Consider the following 26007-nt stretch of genomic DNA (forward strand, 5'->3'; position numbering starts at 1 on the left):
CAGGAACGAAAGGAGGTGAGTGGCAGAGGACTCAGCCAAAGTCATGCCCTGGAATATTCAAGATAGGGTACTACTTTTGCACAGGAGACCCCCACTGCCACGAGCACCACCACCACTGCGCCCAGAATCTTGACTGTCGCTGCCACCATGAAACCACGACTCATTCTGTCCTTACATCTTTGCATCATTCCTACACATTCAACACTTCAGGTTGGAGTTTCTGAATTAGCTGAGCTGAAGTGCTATGTCACACCTTAGCTGTCTGTGGTTGGAGAGCCGCTCTGCAATCTTTCAACCTCTATATATACATAAACATTGAAGATTTACACAAGATTTATATAAAGGAGATCTCCCTAAAAGAGATCTAGATAATGTGTAACCAAAAAAGTCATATCAACTATCACCTCTAATTCTTCCCATCAACATATGCGTTCATATACTTTTTACATTGTCCACTAATGAATATTTTCATTCAGTATCCACTAGTGAATAAATCCATCCACTAGAAACTTTTACTCATATTCTCCATTTTTTTTCTATTTATCAACTTTCTAATTGATTCCCTCAGTGATCTGCTTTTACTTTGTTTTGTTTTTCCTTCTATTTCTTTTCCTAGTGGTATTTTATTCCCATTTGCCTTAATGACAATACACTATCTCTGTGTATAATCTGCCATGTCTTTGTAATGCTGAATTTTCAAGGCCAGATCACGCAAGATTATTTCATCATAGGAAATATGACTGCAAATCAAAAATGCTGGCATCTCAACCAAAATTAAATATCCAGCCCCTAAATAAGCATCTCCTCTTGAATATTCTACTTGAGGATATCTACAAAAGCAAACTTGATATGCTGCCCGCCCCCTGCCATGAACTAACCTCCCTCTATCATGTCTCTATTACTAGTACCACCATCTTAGGTATTTAAGAATATTAGAGAGATATTTGGGGAAACAGGTTGAGCTTTTGGATGGAATGAAAATGCATTATTATTTTCCCACTTAAAAATTCACTATGAAACAGTGCTTGGAACTAATTATTATCAATAGATTCCAGTAATGAAAGATGCCTGACGCCTGTATTTTCCCTTCCCCATGAGAAACTTCTTCACAAGGAGGATAAGGTATGCGTAAACAAAACAATATTTTTAAAAAGTCACATAAATAAGAAGCCAAAAAGTTTAATTTTATTGAATAAAGTTCATTCAGGTCTTACATAGATATTAATATACTTTAGATTATAACAGTTGAGAGATCAATAGCTGATGGGAAGGAAGGAAGAAAGCAGTTTGTACTTTCAATGTAGAAAAAAAAATCTAAATGCTACAGACGTCTTGTAAAATTCCCAAAACAAGGTCTAGCCAAGTTTATTGTTTAGTGGATTTTTTTTCTTTTTTCAAGAGATGAAAAGTGAGATTCAATGTGTATAATATTGGTTACAACTGATACAACAGCTTGAAAAATAATGAGACAGAAGCATAAATATAATACAAAAAGACTGTATTGTAGGAATATTTAACTACAGTAAGTGGAAAAGATACATTAAAACCAGGAGTGTGTTACACTAGTTCAGAACAGAACTCATAAGGCAGACCAAAACTGATGCTAGTTAAGGAAAAGGGTCTGTTTTTAGGAAGCATGTCCATACAGATACCACCACAAAGAAATGCCAACAGTAACTACATGGTCCCCTCTTGTTACTCAGTGAGGTGTCAAAGGTGAAATGACTGGGTTAACAGCTTAAGCTTTCTCCAAGGATTTGTAGTATTCCATCAGCACGGTCCAGGCCTTGGGAGCCATGAAACCTTCAGGAGGTTTCTGGCCTTCTCGGGCAAGTTTGCGCATTCGTGTTCCTGAAATAAATTCAAAGTCTTCATGGCTGAAAGGGAGAGAAAAAAATTTCACATTTTTAAAAACTTAGTTATAGTGAAATTTTATAAAAACATTCGTTCCTTCTGTTCATGGAAGACAAGCTTAATGAAAAAAAATATCTGGATGAAATGTACTACTTATGAATATCAACCTGATTTTAAGTTTGTCATTGAGCAAAAAACACCACACTATCAAAACTTACCAAAAAAAACCAACAAAAAAACAATAATGATCCCTCAGGTTGCCCTTTTATAGACATACCCATTTCCCTCCCTCCTCCCCAACCCCTGGCAACTAATAATTCAGAAATTTTTTTAGAAAAACATCTAATTTAGATGCACATATTGAAAACTTTTTAGGAAGTCTGAATCTGGAAAGCTAAATGCATTTTGGAACATTAAGAGAAAAACTGGAACTTAAAAAATAACAACAGCACGTAAGTAGCAATAATTAATATTATTCCATTGATAAGCTATTACACAAAGGTAGTGTTAGTTCTTTTCACCTTCACACCTACAAAAACACGCAAAAGCCCTTAGACCATTAAGCACAGAGCACCTATGGCTATGACACATACTGTCTATTGGTAATTTCAACCTCTTCCCTCAAACAAGGGAACCGACTAGATAGCAGACCCAAGAACAGAGCAAGAGTTCTGGGTCACTCAAGTCACCAGATCACATCCCCTGTTTACTCCTAGTCAGCGACTGTTATGTTCCATCCCCACTTTGCTATTTGTGGAGTTAATCTGAGAATTGAGTGAAACCATAAACTGCAAATGCCCCTTGTTTCTAGAGGTATGCCAGGTATGTTTTAACTAATAATCACACTTCTAGGAATCTACGTAAAGGAAATAATCAGAGATGCCAACAAACATTATGCATAAAGATAGCTGTCTGAAAACTGTTTTATGATGGTTAAAATGTTGTAAATAATCTAACAGTTGAAGGTCTAAGTAAATTGTGGTACAGTCCAGAGCAGAATTACATAGTCATTAAAGTATAGTTAAAGATTGGATAAAATGTTCACGATGTAATAATGGGAAGTGAAATAATCAGGACGCAAAACTTTATATACAATACCAATGCAATTCTGTTAAAATAAGGGGGTGCGGGGAGGAGAAGATCATAAAGAAATACACCCGACGTTAATAGTGGTTATTTCTATGAAGTGGTATCACAGGTGCTTTTAGTTTTGTCATGATGTTTTCTGCAGTTTTCTACAATGATGATTTATATTATCAATATCAAAATAAAATTTAAAATAATATATTATTATCAATAAGAGCCTATTTTTAAAATCTCTATCCAAAAGTGATTTAAATAATTTTAAATAATGTGACCTTTAACTGATCTGAAACCTCAATCATTTAGAACACTGCCCTGATGAGAGCAGATAAACAGGATGCTGACATAGCATTACACTCCCTATTCTGGCCCAACAGGAGTTACAATGGCCATTAATTCACCCCTAAATGACAGACATCAGCAGTAAACAGTATATCTGAACAGTGCTGGGACATACAGCATATTCAGTAAATAATGACCAGTGATCAAGTACTTTATTAGCTTTCTAACTAGGAACTCAGTAAATATTTGGTGAAATATGAAAGAATGAAAAGGTATATGTACAGAAAATTTTTATTCAATATAGAACCATTTAGAGTTTTATACAAGTCACTACTCTCCATCCTCTGGCCAAAAAAGGGTAAGAAGGGGTTTCTGATTGCTGTGGTTCATCTGAGCTCCTTATATATTATTCCCTTTCCTCTAAATCTGGACTATTCACACTAGAGGTTTCTACATGCCCTTCATGACCTCTTCAATAGTCATCTTCCGATCTAGCTTCTCTCTTGACCTTGCTCACCTCCACTTTATTTGGGGGAACCTGGTTCACTTAGTCTATCTATGAGCTCTTGGGTTGTCCACTTGGTAGGACTGAGCTCCAGACCAAGGAAGAATTATTGTGATTTCCTCATGATCCAGTGTGCCCCAGTTTCTGGCCTCTCCTGCTTTTCTAATTTGCACTGTCTGTGAGCTCAATGACCCAACTGCTCACTGGTCTTCTGAACATTGGACTTGGTTATATTATCACCAGCCTCTACGTATCTTGCATCTGGCCTGTCCTTAGGCCTGCCCACTACTGTTAGTTCCTAAGATCAACTTGACTCTTGGTCCTGGATCTAGGTTTCCCTCTCATATTTGCTGCTGTCCCTAATTCTGGCCTTTCCAACTCCCCAGTGAGGTACCCAGACTTTAATGAATGTCCTACCCCACTCTGAAACACCTAAGAGTCTGAGAGTTTTATTCTGGAATGCTATACATACAGGATAAGAATATTAAAAAGTGGGCTTCCGTGGTGGCACAGTGGTTGGGAGTCCGCCTGCCGATGCAGGGGACACGGGTTCGTGCCCCAGTCAGGGAAGATCCCACATGCCGTGGAGCGGCTTGGCCCGTGAGCCATGGCCGCTGAGCCTGCGTGTCCGGAGCCTGTGCTCCGCAACAGGAGAGGCCACAACAGTGGGAGGCCCGCGTACAGCAAAAAAAAAGTGTAACTCATTTAATCAGCCACAGGAAAATCAACGTTAATGCTTTATAATCCCATCTCTTGCTATAAAGCAGAAGTCAGTACTTCTTTAACTCAGGCATGTGACACCTTCCCCTAGCCACCTGTCTGCTCTTCTATTCCCTGCACTACCAGAGAGACAGGAAGATATACATTCAACTTGATATTTCAACAGCTCTCATCTTCTTAGGTAAAACATCTTTTAAATGTCTGCTCACATTTTCAAAGATGACCGAAGAAAAGGAAAGTTTAACAGATATTGCTCCAAAGCAAGATGGATTTAAGTAGTTTAAATCTAGGGAGTATCTCCCACTTCTATCATGTGTTCAATGTGCAAGAAAAGTCAAATCTACTATAATAAACTGGCCCATGCAGATGTGTTGGTTACAATAGTTCAAATATGAAGTAAGCTATCATCTTTCTCTTACATAAATGACTAGAAACTTAAGGGGAGAAAAAGAAATTGACTGCATGTGAGATGGGCCCAGGAAAAAAGCAAGACTATAAGAGGAGATTTCCAAAAAATTCAGGAAAGGTTGGGATTAGAAACATAATTTTTAAATTCATCAACACCAAAATGAAAACCCAGTTTGAGAAAATGGATAAGTTCTCCAAGAAAGAAGACCTGCCAAAAGGGAAAGCATTTGCCGAAAGAGTAAGAAGAAAACCAAGATGATTATATGCAGGTCATGGAAAAAGAAAAAATTTTAATGTGAAGGCCACAGAGGGGCTAAGGAAGATGACCATGGGGGGCAGAAAAATCCACTGGATAAACGCATCAGAATTTAAATTTTCTTTAATCAAGGAGTTTCAGTGGATGATGAAGGAAAGAGATGAAGTGGTAAAGTGGCAGAGACACACAGTGGAGAAGATTTTTTTTTTTTAACAAGAAAAGAGAGGTCTTAGCATGTGTATAGGCAGAAGAAAATAAGTGGCATAGAATGAGAAAAGGGAGAAGGATGAAAGCCAGGAGAGGGTAACAGGAAAGAAATGAAAGATGGAGAAGTCTGGGATGAAGAACACACAGAAAGGAGCTCTGACAAGGAGGGTGTAAAATGAAGAAAAGAAGAAATAGTGATGACGTGGAGTTAGAAAAAGATGAGGCGGTTAATGCAAGATGGTCTCAACCTTCTCAATAAAAATGTAAGGTTGTCTCCTGTGGGTAAACAACCTGTGTGGGAATGAACTGATAATAGGATCCATCAACACAGTTTGGTGACTATCTCTAGGCTAGAGAGGTTACCCCTCAGGGCAGGGCTCAGCAAAGCAGCATCTGGAGAGGAAGTCAAGGGTGTGGAGGGATCCAGATCTCTCCAATTGCATCTAAAAAACCCTCATTCCAACCTGATGTAAAACTGGTTAGTTCAGCTGAGAATCATTTGACAAATATTGCTTGAATGTTTTAGTTCCTTGGAGGGTCACTTATCAATTCCCTAAATAAGTGTCATTAAGGAAAATTATGACCGTAGATCTTTCTGGCCATGTCAATTTAAAATTTTGAATTCAGAAAGGAAACCCTGTGTCCCATGCATAAAGTACCTGCTCCTGATGGGGCAATGAAAAAGAAATGAGGGAGCAGCTTGTAGAATGACTCTGTCCTGACTTTGTGATTAAAGGGAAAAAGCCAGACCAATTAAAGTCCTTTCTTTCCTCACAATGCCAAACAGTCTGAAATCCAGAAGTCTGCTTGCATTCCTTCTGAAATTGAATTTTAAAACCAAAGTCCCTGGGTACCTCTTTTCCTGACGCTATTTCACACTCTATCTGCCCCGCATGCCACAAGCATTTCTTCATCACATGAAACGGGAGTTTCTGCTGCCACATGCTGGTGGTTCCACTCCACCCTGGCTACGGAAAACATTTAGTTTGTATTTCTATCCCTCACATGAGGATTTTATTTATCAGAAGTCAGGTGCAAGGACTTGACACTAGAGTCACTATCTGTAATCTAATCACAGTTTTCACAATTACATCTTTAAATGGATAGCATTTTACAGAAAAAAATAAATCAGGTAAAAACTGAGGCATTTGGGGAATGCCCTAAAACTAGCTCTGAACTTTACCTGTGAGTAATCGGGAATCTGGCAGAAGCAGAAAAGGCTACTAAACCTTAGGCTTTCACTACAAAGCAATTCTAGCTAGTCCATCTAATTACACTCGTTAACCCATCTCCATGGCACCTGAAAAAGGAAATGCAAGTCTGTTTTTTTTTTTTCTTCCCTTTTCAAAACCACTTGGTCACAGATTCTTACAATCCACAGCTGACAGAACACCTCCTCTTAAAACACACACACACACCAAAAAACAAAACAAAACCAAAAAAAAAAAAGAAACAACTTAAGGGGAAGGGGTTAGAACGCAAGGACAGAAAAAGCACACCATCCAGCACACTATGTGGGACCCTGTGGGTCCAGCATCTTGTTCCATGTGGGACACACGACTACATATGGCCAGCATCTTGACCAACTGCAAAGTACAACGGCTCTTGGCCACTTGTTGAAGATTTTAATTCTTTACAAATCATCTGCTGTCTCTCAGTCTACATATGTGGCCATCAGAGCCACCAGCACAAGCTGTTCAGACAAGAAGCTGGGGTCAGCCCAGGGGCCTTCAATTTTATCTTTCAAAAGTTCATATTCAATTAGACCAGCTTCTTAAAAATCACTAATTAGATGATAAGCAATCAGAGACGCAAAGGGGAGCTTCTTCTCTGATAGAACTAAAAATAATGGTAGTAACTTATAAGTGAATCTAATTAACTATTTGGGGGCTAACTACCTTTCATTTAACTCGAAAGAAACTCATATATAATACAGTATACATAAAAACACTAAGAATTCTCTTCAAATACAAATCATCTGTTCAAAACCAGATAATTAGTTATTTATGGCTTTCTTTCCAGGAGCCAAAAAGCATGGCATCATGCATGACAAATTTAACAATTTTTGTTTCCAAACCAAAGACCAACTGAAATACATGAAAAATGTAATTGTCTCGAACTAATTTATCAAAATCCTTAATTCATCATGTTTTCCTCCCCTCAAAAATCTTATAAATAAAAGCTAGAGAACACTCCTATCAGACATTCAGTCAAACAAGAAGTTTCCAGGGAATGCCTATCATCTTTCTTCCAATCCCCCTGTTGCAAGCTACCTAAACCTAAACCATCATTTCATTAATTCTTGCCTGCACTAATGCACACCTTCACACTGACTTCCCTCCCATCTTTCTCTTTTCTATACTGCTAGGTCATTTCTATACTTTTATGTGCCACGTAGTAGTTTCAAACTTGTTTTTGTTTTAATAAACACTGCAAGTATAGTTACTTTGTAATCCATGTCTGGTAATTCTAGTATGTGAAGTCTCTGCAGGTCTGCTTGTGCCAACTGTAGTTTCCCTTTTTTTTTTTTCCCTTGCTTTGGTGCTATGTTTCCTTGTATACTTTATCATTTTTTACTTAGGCTTGTATAATTATTTGTGGGAATAAATTACGCTTGTATAATTTGTGGGAATAAACTGAGGTCTAGGACAAAGAAGTAATGCTCTAGCGACAGTCTACATTTGCTTCTGCTGAATATTTAGAGGCATGCCCAGTTAAGAACCACCAAAAACTAATTTCATGGCTTGAGGGCTTTTTGGTTGTTTATCTGTTTTGTTTTGATACAACCCGGGTAGTATGAGTTTGGCCCATGTGAACAGTTCTGAGCTTTGAAGCCTAAAGCTCAGGGCTGTGCTCAGTCTCCTGGGGTAGGGGAATGGGTGGGGTTCACTTCAGATTCTCTCTTAACTACCTACGGTGGGAGGGAGCATCAGCTTAATGGGAGTGTCTCCTGTTGGGACTCCCCACCTCGGTCAAGACCATGGAAATCAACACTCAAATTTGCTAGGTCAACCAGGACAAAAGCAACTTCAACACTCAACTTACCTGAAGTTCTAACCTTCATTTAGTGGCTTAGCCTCACAGTTCTTATCATCTTATCAGCACCACAATACTTTTATGAAAACGTTTTCCTTTATCCAGAATTTTTAGTTAATTTCTCAGGAGAATCAACCTGTATAATCCAACTTACCTAATTACCAAAAACCTGAACTTCCCAATATTTAATGTCCATGGTAACAACACACTATCTTTTCAAAATCTATTCCAGTGTGTACCTTTCAAAGAACTGCCTTATCTAGTCCCCGTCTCATCCTCCTCCTTTCACTCTCTTTTCCAGCCCACCCTGGCCTTCTTCCCAAACCCTCTGAGTCTATCTCACCTCAGCACCTTTGCATGCACTTATCCCTCTGTCCAGAATGCTATTACCTCCTTCTTTACCAAGGGAATGCCAACTCATCTTTTGGAGCTCAGCTCATATGTCTCTTGCTCCAGGAACCCATCCCTGATAACCCAGACTTGGTCACATAAGTGCTAGCAGAGCTTCCCACAAGTCTTCTGCAAAGCACATGCCATCCTTAAGTGGTTTACTGTCTGTCTTCTCTAGAATGTAAGTCCTATGAAGGCAACAACAATATCTGCTCGTTTCCAACCACAGTGCCCACATTTAGCAATGACATGTATGTAGTAAAGACTCAACAAATAGTTAATAAATGAATAAAGCATAGCAAAGTTGGCAAGTTTTATACTAATTTCAATGTAACATGTTGACTTTAAAACAAGACACAGCGCATATAAAATATATAATTTGACCTTCAAAAATATACATAGTATTATGTCCCTAATTATGATTAAAATGTATAGTAAGAAAAGACAATGCAATAGATTTTAAATTAGACCTTATCAGTTAATGGTTATGCAATAACCCCCTGCAATAAAATATGTGCAAAATCTACAAACACAGGACAAGATTCATTGGCAAGTTCATGCAGTTACAGTCAGACTTCTACAAGTTTTTAAAAGAAACATCAAAATTAATAAATGGAATTTATTTAATGAATGGAAAAGACAGTTCCCCAGTACTCTAACAGAAATATTTATGTATGGCAAAGACTACATAGCAAGAAAGAAAAAGAAAAGAATTCACACAAGAAATATTTCAGGGGTCAATATGACAAGACCTGGATGTGAAGAGTGAGGTGGAAGGATAAAGGACTTCAAGATTCTACACAACGGGGAGAACAAGTAACTAAGGAAATTTAGGACTTGGAGATATATGAGGGGAAAGGTAAAGTTGCTTCTGGGTATTTTAAATAATAACAAGAAATCTAAGCAGAAAACACCCATTAGCGTGGTAGATAGAATTCTAAGATGGCCTTCATGACCTTCACCCCACGGTGTTGCTACCATGATCTGTCCTTATATGGCAAAAGGAATTTTGCAGATGCCATTAAAGTTGCTAATCAATTGATCTAAAATAGTGAAATTATCTGAGTGGGCCTAACCTAATCACTAAAGCTCTCTAAAAGCAAATATTCTCAGATGACAGCAGTAGTCAGAGATTTGAAGCCTGAGAGGGATTTGACCTGAGGGAGGTTCTACTGCTGAGATGAGGGGGCCCACAAGGAAGACTCTCAACGTGGCTTCTAGCTGCAGAGAGCAATCCCCTCGCACTGTGATAGCCAGTAAGAAGATGGGGAGCTCAGTCCTAAACCCGTAAGGAACTGAATTCTGCCAACAAGGGTCATCTTGGAATTTGATTCTTTTCAGAGCCTTCAGATAAGAGCCCAGCCTGGCCAGAGAGTCCAGCTTGGCCCACCCAGACTTCTGACCTAAGGAACTGTGAGGTAAGAAATGAGTAATGTTTTAAGCCACTAAATTTGTGTCAATTTGTTACACAGCAATAGAAAACTAACGTAATTAGCAACTTGGAAACACTGAGGAATAGCTTTAAGAGTCACCACACAGAAACCACGAGAACAAATGAGCTTTCCTGTAGAAAGTAAATAGAAGAAGTTAAGAATATATGAGAAAAGCCTTGAAGGATGCCTCTAAGTAGAATGCTTTTAAAAAATGACACTAATAGTGCTTCCCTAGTGGCGCAGTGGTTGAGAGTCCGCCTGCCGATGCAGGGGACACGGGTTCGTGCCCCGGTCCGGGAAGACCCCACATGCCGCGGAGCGGCTGGGCCCGTGAGCCATGGCCGCTGAGGCTGCGCGTCCGGAGCCTGTGCTCCGCAACGGGAGAGGCCACAACAGTGAGAGGCCCACACGACGCAAGAAAAAAAAAAAAAAAAAAGACACTAATAGTACATGATTTAAGGTATACTCTAGCATTAAAAAGTGTGAAAGAAGTACTCTACTGATAACATGGAAATAACCAGACAGCAAACATTTATGTCCACCTGTGCCTTCACTGACCCATTTCCACCAGGCACTCTCACTCATGTGCACTCTCTTTTTGGTGAGGTGCTACTTCAATAATCTCAACCAAAATTTTGCATTTATCTATCCAAATACAAAGAAGATTTACTGCATAAAGGAGAAAAAAATAGAAATAGCTGAATTATCTCTAAAAGTTTGTAATATCTGAAAGAATGGGCTTTAATCTTGTACTCCTAAAACTAAATTTCCTCGAGTCATTATTACAGCTAATATGAACCTACTTAACTTCCTAAGTATAAACAGATGATTTTTATCATAATTCTTATCAATATCTTGCCTGTAATCTTGATGAAGTTTGTTTCTTTCTCCCTAAGCCTTGCCTTACACTGGTATTTAATCAAATCAAAAGCTACAAAATCATTAATTACATAAAATCTGGCATTGAATAACATCCATTAATCAAACATACGACAACCTCATATGTGCATAATTAATAACTGTGTTTTCTCACTACATCAAAGACTATCGCCTTTCCACAAAATTTTAATCACTTTCCAACACACCCCATCAACTTAATTATATCTGAACGTAAATATAAAAAATTAGAAAACTAAGGCAGTTTTAAAGCTTCCCAAGTTACAATTTATAAAGATTTGGTAACTCAAAAAAAATTCCAAGAAAATGCGCCAGTTATGCAACTAATATAGAATTCATCACTGGAAAATCTTATGAGAACTGATGTAATTATTTAGCTTTTGAATGATTAAAAGAGAGACTTAAAGAAATATTACACAGATTTAACAAAACACGAATGTTATCAAGGGCTTCCCAGCACATCATTCAGCTACATACAGATGGGCTCTAGGATCCTGTGCGTGATTAAATCAGCTGATCACGCAAAGAAACCACAGGAAGGAAACACAGCGGCACAAGAAGTGTAAAAGAAAAGCTCAACTCTATTTAGTTTTGCTTCCTTAACTCATCAAAATGGAAACTCACCTAAGTTTTAAGCATTTGGCCACTAGCAGAACAATTCTATTTCTCACCCCTCACTCTGTAAGTGATTGTTACTTTCAGAACAAGGTTATGCTCAAACATCTTGTACACAAAGTATACAAATAAATTGCATGCTGGGTGAGAAGTGAAGGGTTGCCCTGCCCAGGATTCCATCTCTGACACTATACAGTCTACAGATTTGTAGGAAGGCAAGGCTACCACCCTCTGTGGGGGCGGAGGGGGAGGCTTTCAAAAGAACTGTCAACGGGTAATCCTCTCTCCAGACTAAGGAAATTAAAATCTCTGATGGTGGCCCTACATATTTTGAACCACAGAAGGACAGACCTATATTTGAAACTTTTTTATTTTCCTTAACATTTAATTTGTACTTTCAATCACCTTTTGCAGTAATATAGTTCAAGGTTTACTCTAATTGCTTTTTCTTTAAAGAAATTTTCTCTAAGCTTGTAAGGCATCTCTTTGGTAGAAAAAGTCCATTTACAGCTCTCAGCCCATCACTTTTATAGCTACACTTTTTTTTAGACAGTGAAATTGTAGAATGTGTGTATGTATGTATATAAGTATATATATATATAGACATACATAAACACATTTATTTTTAGGGCAAAACGAAACACGCCACGATTTAGAGCTATTTCTAGGTATTGGCAAACCCTGATTTTGTACAAGGGTAAAAATATTCTGGTTTATTGCAAATTCTTCTCATGGTGTGGTTCTGAAGTATACTATAACCTGGGCCACAACTTGGATCTTCAGAAAATAACAGTCTCGAGTGGCCACACCAAGGCTATTGGGAACAGTCAGGAGTTCTTTCATATTTCCCCAAACCAGCTATCCAATAAGCCTTTCTGTTCATTGACTCATAAAGTTTTCCTGTATATTGCTACAGTCCATCACTCAGAGAAGACTGCTATCATCTAAAATTACGCATTTTCTCCAGAATTATTATCATTAAACGAGAAGCCAACAAATGCCTCAAACTCCATTGTTAACAGTAGTATTTCTTTATCCAGATAACTTATCATTTAATTAAATGACACCAAATTTTATGTCCCTTTCAGAAACAAGAGAATGTGCTGATTTTTAAAAAGTTTCTTTTTCCTTCTTGTCTGCACCATTACAAAAAAGGCTACAACAAATGAGGACACGGGGTTAGGATCAGCATTATTCCTGAATGCGCAGTCAACTGAACAGTATCAAGGGAAAAAGGATGAGCGCTCTCAGATTAGAAGTTATTAGACTCAGTCAGTTTTTAATTAGCACCTGCCAGTAGAGGTGAACTGATAAAACATAAATTAAAAATAGAGCCAACCCTCTATATCCATGGTTTCCACATCCAAGGATTCAATCAACCTCTGACTGAAAACATCTGGAGGTAAGGGGCGAATTCCAGAAAGTTCCAAAATATAAACCTGTAAAAACCAAGAGCGGGTTTTTTGAAAGGGTAAACAAAATCAACAAACCTCTAGCCGGGCTCACCAAGAAGTAAAGAGAGAGGACCCAAATAAACAAAATAAGAAACGAATGAGGAGGAAGCACAACTGATGCCACAAAAACACGAAAGGCCAAAGATAAAACTTGAATTTATCACGGGCAGGCAACTACTTACATAGCATTTACATTGTATTTACAACTATTTACACAGCATTTATACTGTATTAGATATTATAAGTACTCTAGACGTAATTTAAAGTAGAGAGGAGGATGTGTGTAGGTTACATACAAATACTATATACACCATTTTATATAAGGGACTCGAGCATCTGCAGATTTTGTTACCTGTGGGGGGTCCTGGAACCGATCCCCCCCCCCAGATACTGAGAGACAACTACTTACTGAACATGAATTGCAATTTATACTAAAAAAGCAGGGGTACTAAATAAGCAGATGTAATTTGTACTAAATAAGCATCAATCAACAAAGCATGAAGCACCTACTAATGTAAAAATAACTAGGAGCTACGATTCCCGGAAATGACTACAGATTTTGAGCTAGAAGGGAATCAGCTCATCCACTGCCATCATTGTAGAGAGGAAGAAACAAGGCCAGAGGTGACACAGGAATCTCAAGTCACGCAGGAAGCACAGGGCTAGCACTCATACCTTCTGATTCTAGAGCCTCACACTGCCACTCTAAATTTACAGAGTGTACTACCTGCAGGCCTATCTCATTTATTGCACTTCATCTTGTAGCACTTTTCACATATTGAAGGTTTGTGGCAACCCTGCATCAAGCAAGTCTGTTAGCGTCATTTTTCCAACAGCATTTGCTCACTTCGTGTCTCTGTGTCACAGTTTGGTAATTCTCACAATATTTCGAACTTTTTCATTATTATTATATTTGGTGATCTATAATCTTGGATGTTACTACTGCAACGGTTTTGGAGCGCCGTGAACCACGCCCGTATAAGATGGTGAACTTGATCAATAAATGTGTGTGTTCTGACTGCTCCACCAACTGGCAGTTCCCCAGTCTCTCGCCCTCTCCTTGGGCTTCCCTATTCCCTGAGACACAACAATATTGAAACTAGATCAGTGAATAACCCTACAATGGCCTCTAAGTTTTCAAGTCAAAGGAAGAATTGCACGTGTCTCACTCTAAATCAAAAGCTAGGAATGATTAAGCTTATTAGTGAGGAAGGCATGTTGAAAAGCAAGACAGGCTGAAAGCTAGGCTTCTTGTGCCAAACAGCCAAGCTGTGAGTGCAAAGGAGAAGTTCTTGAAGGAAATTAAAAGTGCTGCTCCAGTGAACGCATGAACGACAGGAAAGCAAAACAAGCCCTACTGCCGATATGGAGAAAGTTTTACTGGTCTGCACGGATGATCAAACCAGCTATGACCTTCCTTTAAGCCAAAGCCTAGGGCCCTAACTCTCTTCAATTCTATGAAGGCTGAGAGAGGTGAGGAAGTTTAAGAAGAAAAGTCTGAAGCCAGCAGAGGTTGGTTCATGAGATTTAAGGGAAAGCCATCTCCACAGCATACAAGCGCAAGGCGAAGCAGCAAGTGCTGGGGTAGAAGTTGCAGTAAATTGTCCAGAAGAACCAGTTCAGATCATTAATGAAGGTGGCTACACTAAACAACGGATTTTCCACGCAGGTGAACAGCCCTCTCTTGGAAGATGACGCCACCTAGGACTTTCACAGCTAAAGAGAAGTCAACGCCTGGCTTCAAAGCTTCAAAGGACAGGCTCTCTTGTCCTTTGGCCTCTCTAATGCAGCTGGTGACTTTAAGTTGCAGCCAATGTTCGTTTACCATTCCAAAAATCCTACTGTCTTCAAGAATGATGCTAGATCTACTCTGCCTGTGCTCTATAAATGGAACAACAAAGCCTGGATGACAGCACATCTGTTTACAACACGGTTTACTGAATATTTTAAGCCCACTGTTGAGACATACTGCTCAGAAAAAAAGATTCTTTTCAAAATATGACGACTCACTGACAATGCACCTGGTCACCGAAGAGCTCTGATTAAGATGTACAGCGAGATTAATGTTATTTTCATGCCTGCTACCACAACATCCATTCTGTAGCCTGTGGATAAAGGACTAATTTCCACTTTCAAGTCTTCTTATTTAAGAAATACATTTCATAAGGCTATAGCTGCCATAGATAGTGATTCCTCTGATGGACATGGGCAAAGTCAACTGAAAACCTTCTAAAAAGGATTCGTCAGTCTAGATGCCATTAAGAACATTTGTGACTCCTGGGAAGTGGTCAAAATACCAACATTCACAGGAGTTTGGAAGAAGCTGATTCCAACACGCATGGATGACTGGAGGGGTTCAAGGTTTCAGTGGAGGAAAAAACTGCAGATGTGGTGGAAATAGCAAGAGAACTAGAATCAGAAGTGGAGCCTGAAGATGTGACTGAATTGCTGCAATCTCACAATAAAACTTAAACGGATGAAGAGCTGCTTCTAACGGATGAGCAAAGAAAGTGGTCTCCTGAGGTGGAATCTACTCCCAGTAAGATGCTGTACAGATTTTTAAATGACAACAAAGAATTCAGAATATTACATAAACTTTAGTTGATAAAAAGCAGCGGCTGGGTCTGCGAGGACTGACTCCAATTTTGAAAGAAGCTCTCTTGTGGTCAAATGCTATTAAGCAGTGTTGTGCGCTATCGAGAGACCATTTGTGGAAGGAAGAACCTTCACTGCTGTTCCGCTTTAAGAAATCACCACAGCCCCCCACACTTCAGCAGCCACCATCCGATCAGTCAGCAGCCCTCAACACCTAAGCAAGACTCTCCACCAGCAAAAACATTACAACTCACTGAAGGCTCAGATAATTAAGTTTATTTTTTAGCAATAAATTACTTTTTAACTGAGGTATGTAAATTGTTTTTTTAGAAATACGGCTATTGCGTACTTAATATACTACAGTATAAACACAACTTGTATACGTACTAGGAAATCAATATATTTGTCTGACTTGCTTGATTGAGATACTTGCTTTAATTACAGTGGTCTGAAACCGAACCCACAGTATCTCTGAGGTATGTCCGTACCGATATTATCTATAGATAGCAATAAAAGTTTGTCAGTCAAAGGAAGATAGATGCATGCTCAATACTACCAATAAGTTGTATTAAAAGGTTATTTTTTTGCTCCTTCTAAGATCTTTGAAGAAAGAAGTTGCACTCTTCGTGGTCAAGAGCATAGGCTCTGGAGCCATACTGCTTGAGTTCAAGTGCTGAGCTGCCATTTACTGGCTCTGTGACCTTATGCAAGTTATTTGAACTTTGTAGCCCTCAGCTTACTACCAACCTCCAAAAGGGGGATAATAATTGCACCTACTGCACAGGATTATTATGGGGTATTAATTACAGGTATTAATACCTGTAAAGCAATTATGACAGTGCCTGTTCACCCAACGATTATACAAATATTAGTTAAACTCACTCTCATTACATAGATCCCCTGGGCTTACCAGCAAAATCATCACTAGGCCTTGGTACTAAGTCCTAAGCACTTCTATATGCTCAGTAATATGGCAGACAGAAATGTCATTACTGCCCTTAAATAAACACTTCACAACAAAATTCCTGAGATCATGAACCATGAAACCAGATTCAATTTTTATTTCTACTTCTAACTTCTGAAATATTGAGAAATTCGTTTCCCTGGTTTGCCTTTCTCTGAAATGGGTACAACAAAGCTTGTCACTGATAAGTTATAGTAAAGATGAGACAATGCGTTAAAGCCCTCGGAGCAGCTTAGAGCACAAAGTGTTTCACAGATTCGTGCAGAGACTGTAAAGCTTACTGCTCAGAGTCATAGTAGTCCATCCGCTTCTTTTTCTTGTTATAAGCCGCGACTCGAAAGGGAACTATTTCCAAGGTGATTAGGCCAGGGGCCATGGTCAGCACTTTGGCGCCATGAGTTGGCTCATAGAGACCCTTCCCTGTTTCTGGATGAGGCATGCCAGCAGGGTCTCGTCCAACGATGTAAAAGTTGGCTCCTGCAACCATCCGTGCTCTGCAATGCCACTGGACCTAGAACAAAAATTTTCCTATTAGATAACCATGATTTTATGACCGGCACTTAGGAGTAATAAGTGGATAATAAATGCACATACTTCTTATACAGTCAGTATCAGTAGGAAATCTCAACAGATTAAAATGTTCACTTTGGGAAGCGAAAAACAAAACTGGCAACCCCTCGCCTTCCAAAAAATCTAAAAGTATATGTGGTATGGATGTTTACGTATACGTATCTATATATTTGTTTTACTGGTAAGGGATATGTGAATGTACATCTGTGTCTATGTGTAGGATTTCATACAACTACTAGATGTCATTTATATATAGTTCAAAATCTAATATGTTGGTTAGAAATCAGGCTAGTGGTTGATCCTCTGAGACAGGCAACTGAAAGGGGCTTCTGGGGTAACGATAATGTTCTTTTTTTCTCCGCAGCTTTATTGAGTATAATTGACAAATAAACCTGTTTATATTTAAAGCCTACAACGCAATGATTTGATATACATATACATCGTGAAATACCACAATCAAGTTAATGAACACATTCACTACGGCACAGTTACCATTTTGTGCCTATGGTGAGAGCACTTAAGATCTGCTCTCTCAGCAAATCTCAAGTATGCAATACAGTATTATTAACCGCAAACACCATGCTGTACAACAGATCCTCAGAACTTACTCATCTTATAACTGAAAGTTTGAATACTCTGACCAACCTTGGAAATCAGAGCTTGTACCTAAACCACTTCGATGTTAGTTCTAGGAGTCCCTGGTAATGTTGTTTCTTGACCCAGGATCCAATCCGGGTGCTGGTCTCAGAGTACGCTCACTGTGAGAGCTCACTGAGCTGTGTGTACACTGCGATGTATGTACTTTTCTCTGCGTTATACTTTAATAGGTTAAAGAAAAACTGGATGAAAATTATTTAAGTTATATGAATATTTACATAAACCGGTACTGAGAAAATCCTGTCACCTAAATGATTACTACCTAAGATACTAGGTAAGAATAAAACAAGGTGTTGGTCGTGGCTAAATAGCCATGCTGCATCCAAAGCTACCTCTGTAGCCCATACTTTCACATTAATACTGTTTAAAAACAAAAATTAGTTAGCCCAACACCTAGAACTATAGAACGTTACAAGTGAAGGTAACTAAGAGACCATCGTTCTCATTAAAACTCCAAGCAAGTAAACCCTCAAAGGTTAAGTGACTCGGCCAATAGAGTGTAGGACAAACCCAGGTCTACAAACTTGGTCTTAGCTCCCTTTCAGTGTATGGCTCCATTATTTAGTGATTTACAAAACCACCTCGGTTCTGTGTGAAAAGAGGTATAAATGATGACCACTACACATCACTTTCATTTTATCTCTCTTGACAGTTTCTCTTATACCAAGTACTTTATGTTTATTAACATAGTTCAGAAAGTGCAAGAGCACAGGGGCAATCCCATACCCTACGCTTGAATTGGTCACCCTGAGGAGTTTCAACTTTTTTAGTTGTTTCTACAGATATTTACCTCTGTATTTCTTTTTCTTTTAAATATTTATTTCATTATTTGGGTGCACCGGGTCTTAGCTGCGGCACGCGGGATCTTCAGTTGGGGCACGCAGGCTCTAGTTCCCTGACCAGGGATTGAACCCAGGCCCCATGCATTGAGAGTGTGGAGTCTTAACCACTGGACCACCAGGGAAGTCCTTACCTCTATATTTCTAAGCAGCATGTGTACACTGCTGTATCTTGACTGCTTAATTTTAGATATTATATACTGTCATCCTCGATATCTGTGGATGCTCATGTCTCACAGTCAGCCCTCTGCACCCAAGGTTCTGCATCCATGGATTCAATCAACCAAAAACTATGTAGTACCGTAGGTATTTACTGAAAAAAACCTGCGTATCAGTGGACCCGCACAGTTCAAATTTGTGTTGTTCAAGGATCAACTGTAACATAGCCATTATTCCCACATTACTTATATTTCCTACAGTAAAAGAAGATATGGGGACTTCCCTGATGGCGCAGTGGTTAAGAATCCGCCTGCCAATGCAGGGGACGTGGGTTCGAGCCCTGGTCCGGAAAGATCCCACATGCCATGGAGCAACTATGCCCGTGCGTCACAACTACTGAGGCCTGTGCTCTAGAGCCCACAAGCCACAACTACTGAGGCCAGCATACCTAGAGCCTGTTCTCTGCAACAAGAGAAGCCACTGCAATGAGAAGCACACGCACCGCAATGAAGAGTAGCCCCTGCTTGCCGCAACTAGAGAAAGCCCGTGAGCAGCAATGAAGACCCAACATAGCCATAAATAAATAAATAAATACATTTTTTAGAAAAAGAGAAGAAGAAGATATTTGGCTCTTACTCCACTATCTCATTCCCTATCCAATTTATTCAAGAAATACAGTGATACCAATACTTTGGTGAAATAAACATTCATCTGTAAGATGGGAATTACAATAATATTTATCGCATTCAATTTTTAAGAAAATTAACACATGAAACATGTGAGGACTTTGAATAGTACCTGGTATCAAGTAAGTACACAACAAATGTTAGCTGTTATCATCTTTATTTTATTCCTCTCCTTGTACAACTGTTTGCTTTTCCTAGAGTTAATAATTGTCTTGATTTTCTTCCACTTGCTTAGTTTTCCGTATACCTGTGTTTCTATGTACCTTGTACCATCCTTCTTCTTCCTGAACACACAGTTTAATACAATTCTCAGTCTCCCTTGCAGTGTGGCCATATGGCTGAGTTCTGGCGGAAGGAATGAGAGCCCAAGTGATGTGTGCCACTTCCAAACACAGACCATTAAAAAGCCTCCAGAGCGCTATCCTAGTTTGCTTTCCCCATAAGCCAACTAAATAGAAAGGACCCTAAGGCCCTATAATAAACTACCTATTTTCCTACTACAGTATTACTTCTGCTTGCATTGAGCTGCAACGGTTCTGTATGAACAAGATGGCAAAGCATGATGCTCTGTTCCCCAGATACGCCCACCCATCCCAGATTCAGCTCTTCATGAAATTTCGGCTCATTCCCCTCTGCCCCTTCACAACAGACCCACAGGAGACCTTTGCTAGTTCACACTCAGAATTTTTATCAAGGGGTCGGTCAGAACCAAATCATCAATTAACTACTCTGCAACTCCACTTAAATGGAAAATCTTTTCTGCCTCAGGAAAAATAGCTACTGCTTACAGAGTTAAATTAAAAGGGCAGTCTAAGTTTTCTGAATTTAGGTGAACTTACTTTTCTCATTAAGTATTTATGTCTGGATGCTTAAATCATTCAAGGGCCAAATGGCCATTAAACTAGGAATATTTTTCAAAAGCATATTGGTGACAGGGGCCAGTGCTAATTCTGTCTTGTAAAATTGCCAGAAATTTAAACTGCTTCTCTGACTTCTTTTAGAAGGTATATGAGTAAATTAAATGTAAACACAACAAACATGGAGTCAGCATTCTCCTGCAGGTGACCTGAATGATTTCAATGTACATTTTAGTGAATGGTTCCCTTATGAGAATACTTTTTAAATTTTAACAGCCATGAATAGGCAAATCACACGTAACTCTTCCAAGAATGCCTAGTGTGAGTCAAGTTACAACCTACTGAACAGGTAATATGTTTTCATCCAGAGAATGCAAGTCAGCCCACAGCCATCAGTATCTGGTTAAGAATACAGGCTTTATTTAGAGTCAGGTTGTCCTAGATTTGAATCCTAGCTTTGCCCCTTGGTGATGGAATGCCCTTAGGCAACTTCCTTATATAAACCTCAGTCTCCCAGTTTATAAAAATGAGAATGATAATACTTAATGCAAAAGATTGCTGGGAGTTTTGAAAATATTCAGGACACCACCCGGCCCTCAATAGAGGACAGTCACAAATATTGCTGCTGTTAGTATTATCCTGTAAAGTATTTTCTGTCAATCACAGTTGAATTAATTGCTTCCTAACCAGTGTTTCTAAAGAAAATTCACTCACTCTCTAAAGGTGACATACTACCCAGAAGACGGCTGCTAAAAATCAGTAAGAGCTATCTATCTGCCCAGCAGACTGAGGTCAAGATGTATTCTTTATCTTTTCATGCCCAGTGGCTAACATCATTATCGGGAAACTGAATGCACAGTGAAGAAGGAACATAAGATGATACCTAAAAGTTTCCTATAAGCCCCTCTAAGAATCTGTAAATGGCCAACTGAACAACAAATGACTTATTTTTGGCTTTACTTGCACCTGTGTAGCAAATAACAAATAGCTTTGTCATTCTTTTTCTGATTATAAAAGTAATTTAATTCAAAGGTGGCAAAGACTGCTAGTTGCCTCCACAACAACTGATTTCTCTTTGCCCTGATCTCCCTATTCCTTGATGACAGAAACGGCACCCTAAATGATGAAAATGTCGGGTCCTTGCTTTTCAGCCTTCCCTTGACATACAGCCCTACAGCATGAGCATCTAAGCAAATAATAGAATCTCTTGGGAAGTCTGCTGGAGGGTTCTGAAAAACTTTTCCTCCCTAATAAAATTCTCAACTTTTATTTATCTGAAATGTCTTTACTTCACCTTTATTTTTGCTTGAATACAGAATTCTAGATTACAGACTTGTTTTTACTTTCTTTTCTCGCTTAAAAATGTTACTCCGTTGCTTCTAGTTCATAATGCTCTTGAGAAGTCAGCCATCATTCCTATTATTTCCCTATTGTTCCCTCTTCCTCTCACCTTCCCCATCCCTCTACTTTTAAGGTTCCTCTCTTTATCATAAATTTTCAGCAGATTGACTACTATGTGCTTAATTGTGCTTTCCTTTGAATTTTTTTTTTTTTTTTTTTTTGCGGTACGCAGGTCTCCCACTGTTGTGGCCTCTCCCGTTGCGGAGCACAGGCTCCGGACGCGCAGGCTCAGCGGCCATGGCTCACGGGACCAGCTGCTCCGCGGCATGTGGGATCTTCCCAGACCGGGGCACGAACCCGTGTCCCCTGCATCGGCAGGCGGCCTCTCAACCACTGTGCCACCAGGGAAGCCCGAATGACTTGTTTTAAGGAGTCTGAATGGTGCTTTTTTCCTTTAGAATGTTAAGAGCCTGATTCTAGCAGGCAGGTACTGGCACCTCTCCTTATCTTTTTGAGGCTCAGTTTTAAACCTTGTTGGGCAGGTCCAGTCTAGCTTTTTGGGCCAATTATCAACCCACTGCCTTTCAAATCCAAATTCACCATCAGTATTTGCTCTGAGATAACGGATTGAAAACTAAGCATTTCCCCTTCACAGTGAGCAAAATGTTAAGTTTTATCAGTAGAGAGACATTGTAGAAGGAAGGGTGTGTAGTGGTACCTGAGTATGGGGATAGTTGGCGGCAGTCTGGTCCAGCAGCAAACTCAAAGTGCACAATCCTTCAACAACCTCAGAGCCCTAGCCTGAGTCCAGTGACCACCTTGCTGCAGCCCTCCTAATGCAAACACCAGTGCGCTCCAAGCCTACCACCAGCAGCTCCCAGACTCCCTCTGCTCACTCACTCACCACCCTGTGCTCACCTGTGCCTCAGAGGGTTGTTTCCTGCATTAATTCCAACATGGGTACCACACTGTGCACCAATCTGGCAGCAAGCCAGCTCCCAACGCCCTGACCCCCACTGAGCCCAGTCTATTAGCCCCAGCTAGCTTGTGAACCAGAGGGTTGTTCCCTGCTATGTGGCATCTGTGAACCAGTGCGGTCCAGGCAATCCACTGAACTTCACCATCCAGTGGGATGAAACCATACCTTTTCCAATGAGATCTGAAGCCCAGCTTTGGGGAGAGGATCCCTTTTCCAAGTGTATCTATTTTTCCTTTGGTAATCTCCCTCGGCCCCAGGACACCCTTTAGAGTTCACTCTGCATTTTTATAGTTACTTCTCTATTAAAGCTTAACAATTCTTTAAACTTCCCATGTCCAATTCTGTGTGATTTCCCACCTCCTGACTGTACCCAAATTGATACACTGTTTCTCTAGGGTGTGGTCTTTGTTCCTAAAGCATGTGTTTCTGATGTCTTAGTTGAATGCCAAGGGTGTTAGCAAGGTTTCTCCACTCTAGCTGAGCTCGAATGTCATCTTCCAACAATGAATAACCTCTGGTGTCTTCAATCCACTCTCAAACTTACTGCAGCCACTCTCTACCAGGCCTCAGAGTCTTGCCCTGCACGAATGCAGTCCAAGGAACCATGGGGAACACCCTCACAGTCTTCTGCTGCCTTAGCTCTATACTGCAAGTCTCAGCTGCTCCAGCAGCCCTAAAAGCCAATCTCTGCCTTCTCAGCTCAACAGGCATATTTATACACTGGAATATTACTCAGTGACAAAAAAACGAAATACTGCCATTTGTAGCAACATGGATGGACTTAGAGATTATCATACTAAGTGAAGTCAGAGAAAGACAAATATTATATATCACTTATATGTGGAACCTAAAAAAATGATACAAATAAACTTATTTACAAAACAGAAACAGACTCACAGACACAGAAAATATTATGGTTACCAAAGAGGAAAAGGGAGGGGGAGGGATAAATTAAGAGTACTGTATGGGATTAACAGATACACATGACTACGTATAAAATAAACAACAAGGATTTACGGCATAGCACAGGGAACTATATTCAGTATCTTGTAATAACCTATAATGGAAAAGAATCTGAAGCTGAACACCTGAAATTAACACAATATTGTAAATCAACTATAGTAAAATAAAATAAAATGGATGCCAGAATAATGACTACTCAGAATAAGTCATAGAAATAAATCAATATTTGTTTCAGAATTTCCTCCCCAAATACATTTTTGCAGCTAATGTTTACTTGACTCTTAACTTCCACAATGTAACAGAAGTAAGAATTAAGTTCTGCTACCCAGTAGTGCTAACAGGGGAGTAGTTCATGATTCAAATTATAATCAACTCTTAAAGAAATGAGATTGATCTATGCAAATCCTATAATGGCTTCTCCCTGCCAGCCATCACAGATTAAGATATTGTGCAGGACTTCCCTGGTGGCGCAGTGGTTAAGAATCCGCCTGCCAGTGCAGGGCACACGGGTTCAAGCCCTGGTTCGGGAAGATCCCACATGTCGCGGAGCAACTAAGCCCGTGCGCCACAACTACTGAGCCTGCGCTCTAGAGCCATCGAGCCACAACTACTGAGCCTATGTGCCACAACTACTGAAGCCCGCGTGCCTAGAGCCCGTGCTCCACAACAAGAGAAGCCACCGCAGTGAGAAGCCTGCGCACCGCAATGGAGAGTAGCCCCCACTCGCTGCAACTAGAGAAAAGCCCGCGCACAGCAACGAAGACCCAACGCAGCCAAAAATAAATAAATAAAATTAATTAAAAATAAATATTCTTAAAAAAAAGATATTGTGCGACTAACAAACCAAAAATCATTGATATATAGAAACCTAAATTACCCATCTCCATACACATAATATTTATAATGTAAATTCTTTAGAATTAGAACTGTTCCTGAATCATCCCACTATGGCATATTACCTCGGAGTGTGTCTCTCCCCCATTTTTAATTTACGCCCCTTTTTATAAACATAAAAGTCTCATTTGCTCCCTGACTCCATTAGAAAATAGTACCTATCATTTACCTCTCTACTTGCAAACCTAACAAGGATTTTGGTAAATTTTATTTTCAGTAGTTTCTGAGAGAAAAATAAACAAATTACTTTCCAAATTTAAAATATTACATTATAAAATTATAAAACTGGACTATACACTTACATACAACACCACTAGTACTACACCATCTTCTTCGTACCCCACAATGGAGAAATTCCACTGTCCTAGAAGCCTGGTTAAGTATGTAATATTTTCAATTTTGTTTAATTAAAAATACTGAAGATAATAAATAGAACAGTTATTTAAGTCCCCACTTAAATAACCTATTTCTTTATACATTTCACATCAAAATTTTCTTCAAGTGTAATGAATTTTATTAAAGTCAACATTCCATAAACCCAAACTCATATACTCAACTGGTTTATGAAAGAACGTCAGGCACAGGGACTTTTTTTTTTTTGTAAATGTGCAAATTTGTTTTTTCTAAATCATCAAAACTGTACCTGTTTTAATGTACGAAAATTCTTTAGAAGGTCAAACAAATTATCTATTTTTGTTGGGTAAAAAAATCTATATCTTCATCTCATGAATTTCACATTAAAATACTTGGTTGTACATTATCACATCACTTTAGTATTAACCTATTTTCTTGAAATTCCCAAATCTTAATGGTCTGCCTCTTGATTTCTCAATGGTAGGAACCATTTTAAACTCTTCAAGTTGACTGGGAAAATCAAGAGAGGCAAATGAAAGACAAGGTTCATCCTTCCCATCATGTAGATTCTGGGTACTTATGACTTTCAATCTTTGTACAACTAAGTATTCTAAATGCTTCTAGAATTTCCATCCCTCTGTACAGGCACTCAACAGTATTCAGTCGTCATGAGAGTCACATTTCTGATTTGCAAAAATTATGAAATCTACTTAGACATTCCATTCTCCAGCTTGTAGGAGAGAATTAGACATACCTTATAATTACTCCCATCAGAGAATTTTAAGAGTTGAAAGGGATTTTAGATTGTGGAATCCAAACCCTTCAGTCTGCACGCCAGGAATCTGAGGTCTGATTCCTCACAAAATACAGACTTTCCCAAAGATTTCCTTTACCTTCAAGGATAAACCTCAGCTGTCTCAGGATTCAAAATAACACAATTCAAATGTAAGAGAAGTATTTGCTCAGAACCATCAGCAACCAAACTGATTTTATTCTTGTAAATTACCTT

General features: G+C 39.2%; 1 protein-coding gene across 3 annotated transcripts in view; it reads right to left on the reverse strand.

The window, feature by feature from the left end:
• Window positions 1–1163: 1163 nt before the first annotated feature.
• The window catches only part of PAPSS1 (3'-phosphoadenosine 5'-phosphosulfate synthase 1), a 108399-nt gene continuing 83555 nt past the window's right edge, over window positions 1164–26007 (reverse strand). For 2 of the 3 annotated variants that reach the window (XM_029235450.1, XM_029235449.1), the window contains exons 11-12: window positions 16981–17210; window positions 1167–1877 (exon numbers count right to left, since the gene is read on the reverse strand). In XM_029235450.1, the coding sequence (XP_029091283.1) occupies window positions 1739–1877; window positions 16981–17210 (369 nt within the window). In that variant the 3' untranslated portion in view covers window positions 1167–1738. Of the gene's footprint in view, window positions 1878–16980; window positions 17211–26007 lie in introns of all 3 variants that reach the window. The other variant, XM_029235448.1, reaches the window with a different exon arrangement.

This window comes from Monodon monoceros, unplaced genomic scaffold (assembly GCF_005190385.1).
Source record: "Monodon monoceros isolate NGI ecotype Baffin Bay Population unplaced genomic scaffold, NGI_Narwhal_1 Super_Scaffold_20, whole genome shotgun sequence".
NCBI classification, from domain to species: domain Eukaryota; kingdom Metazoa; phylum Chordata; class Mammalia; order Artiodactyla; family Monodontidae; genus Monodon; species Monodon monoceros.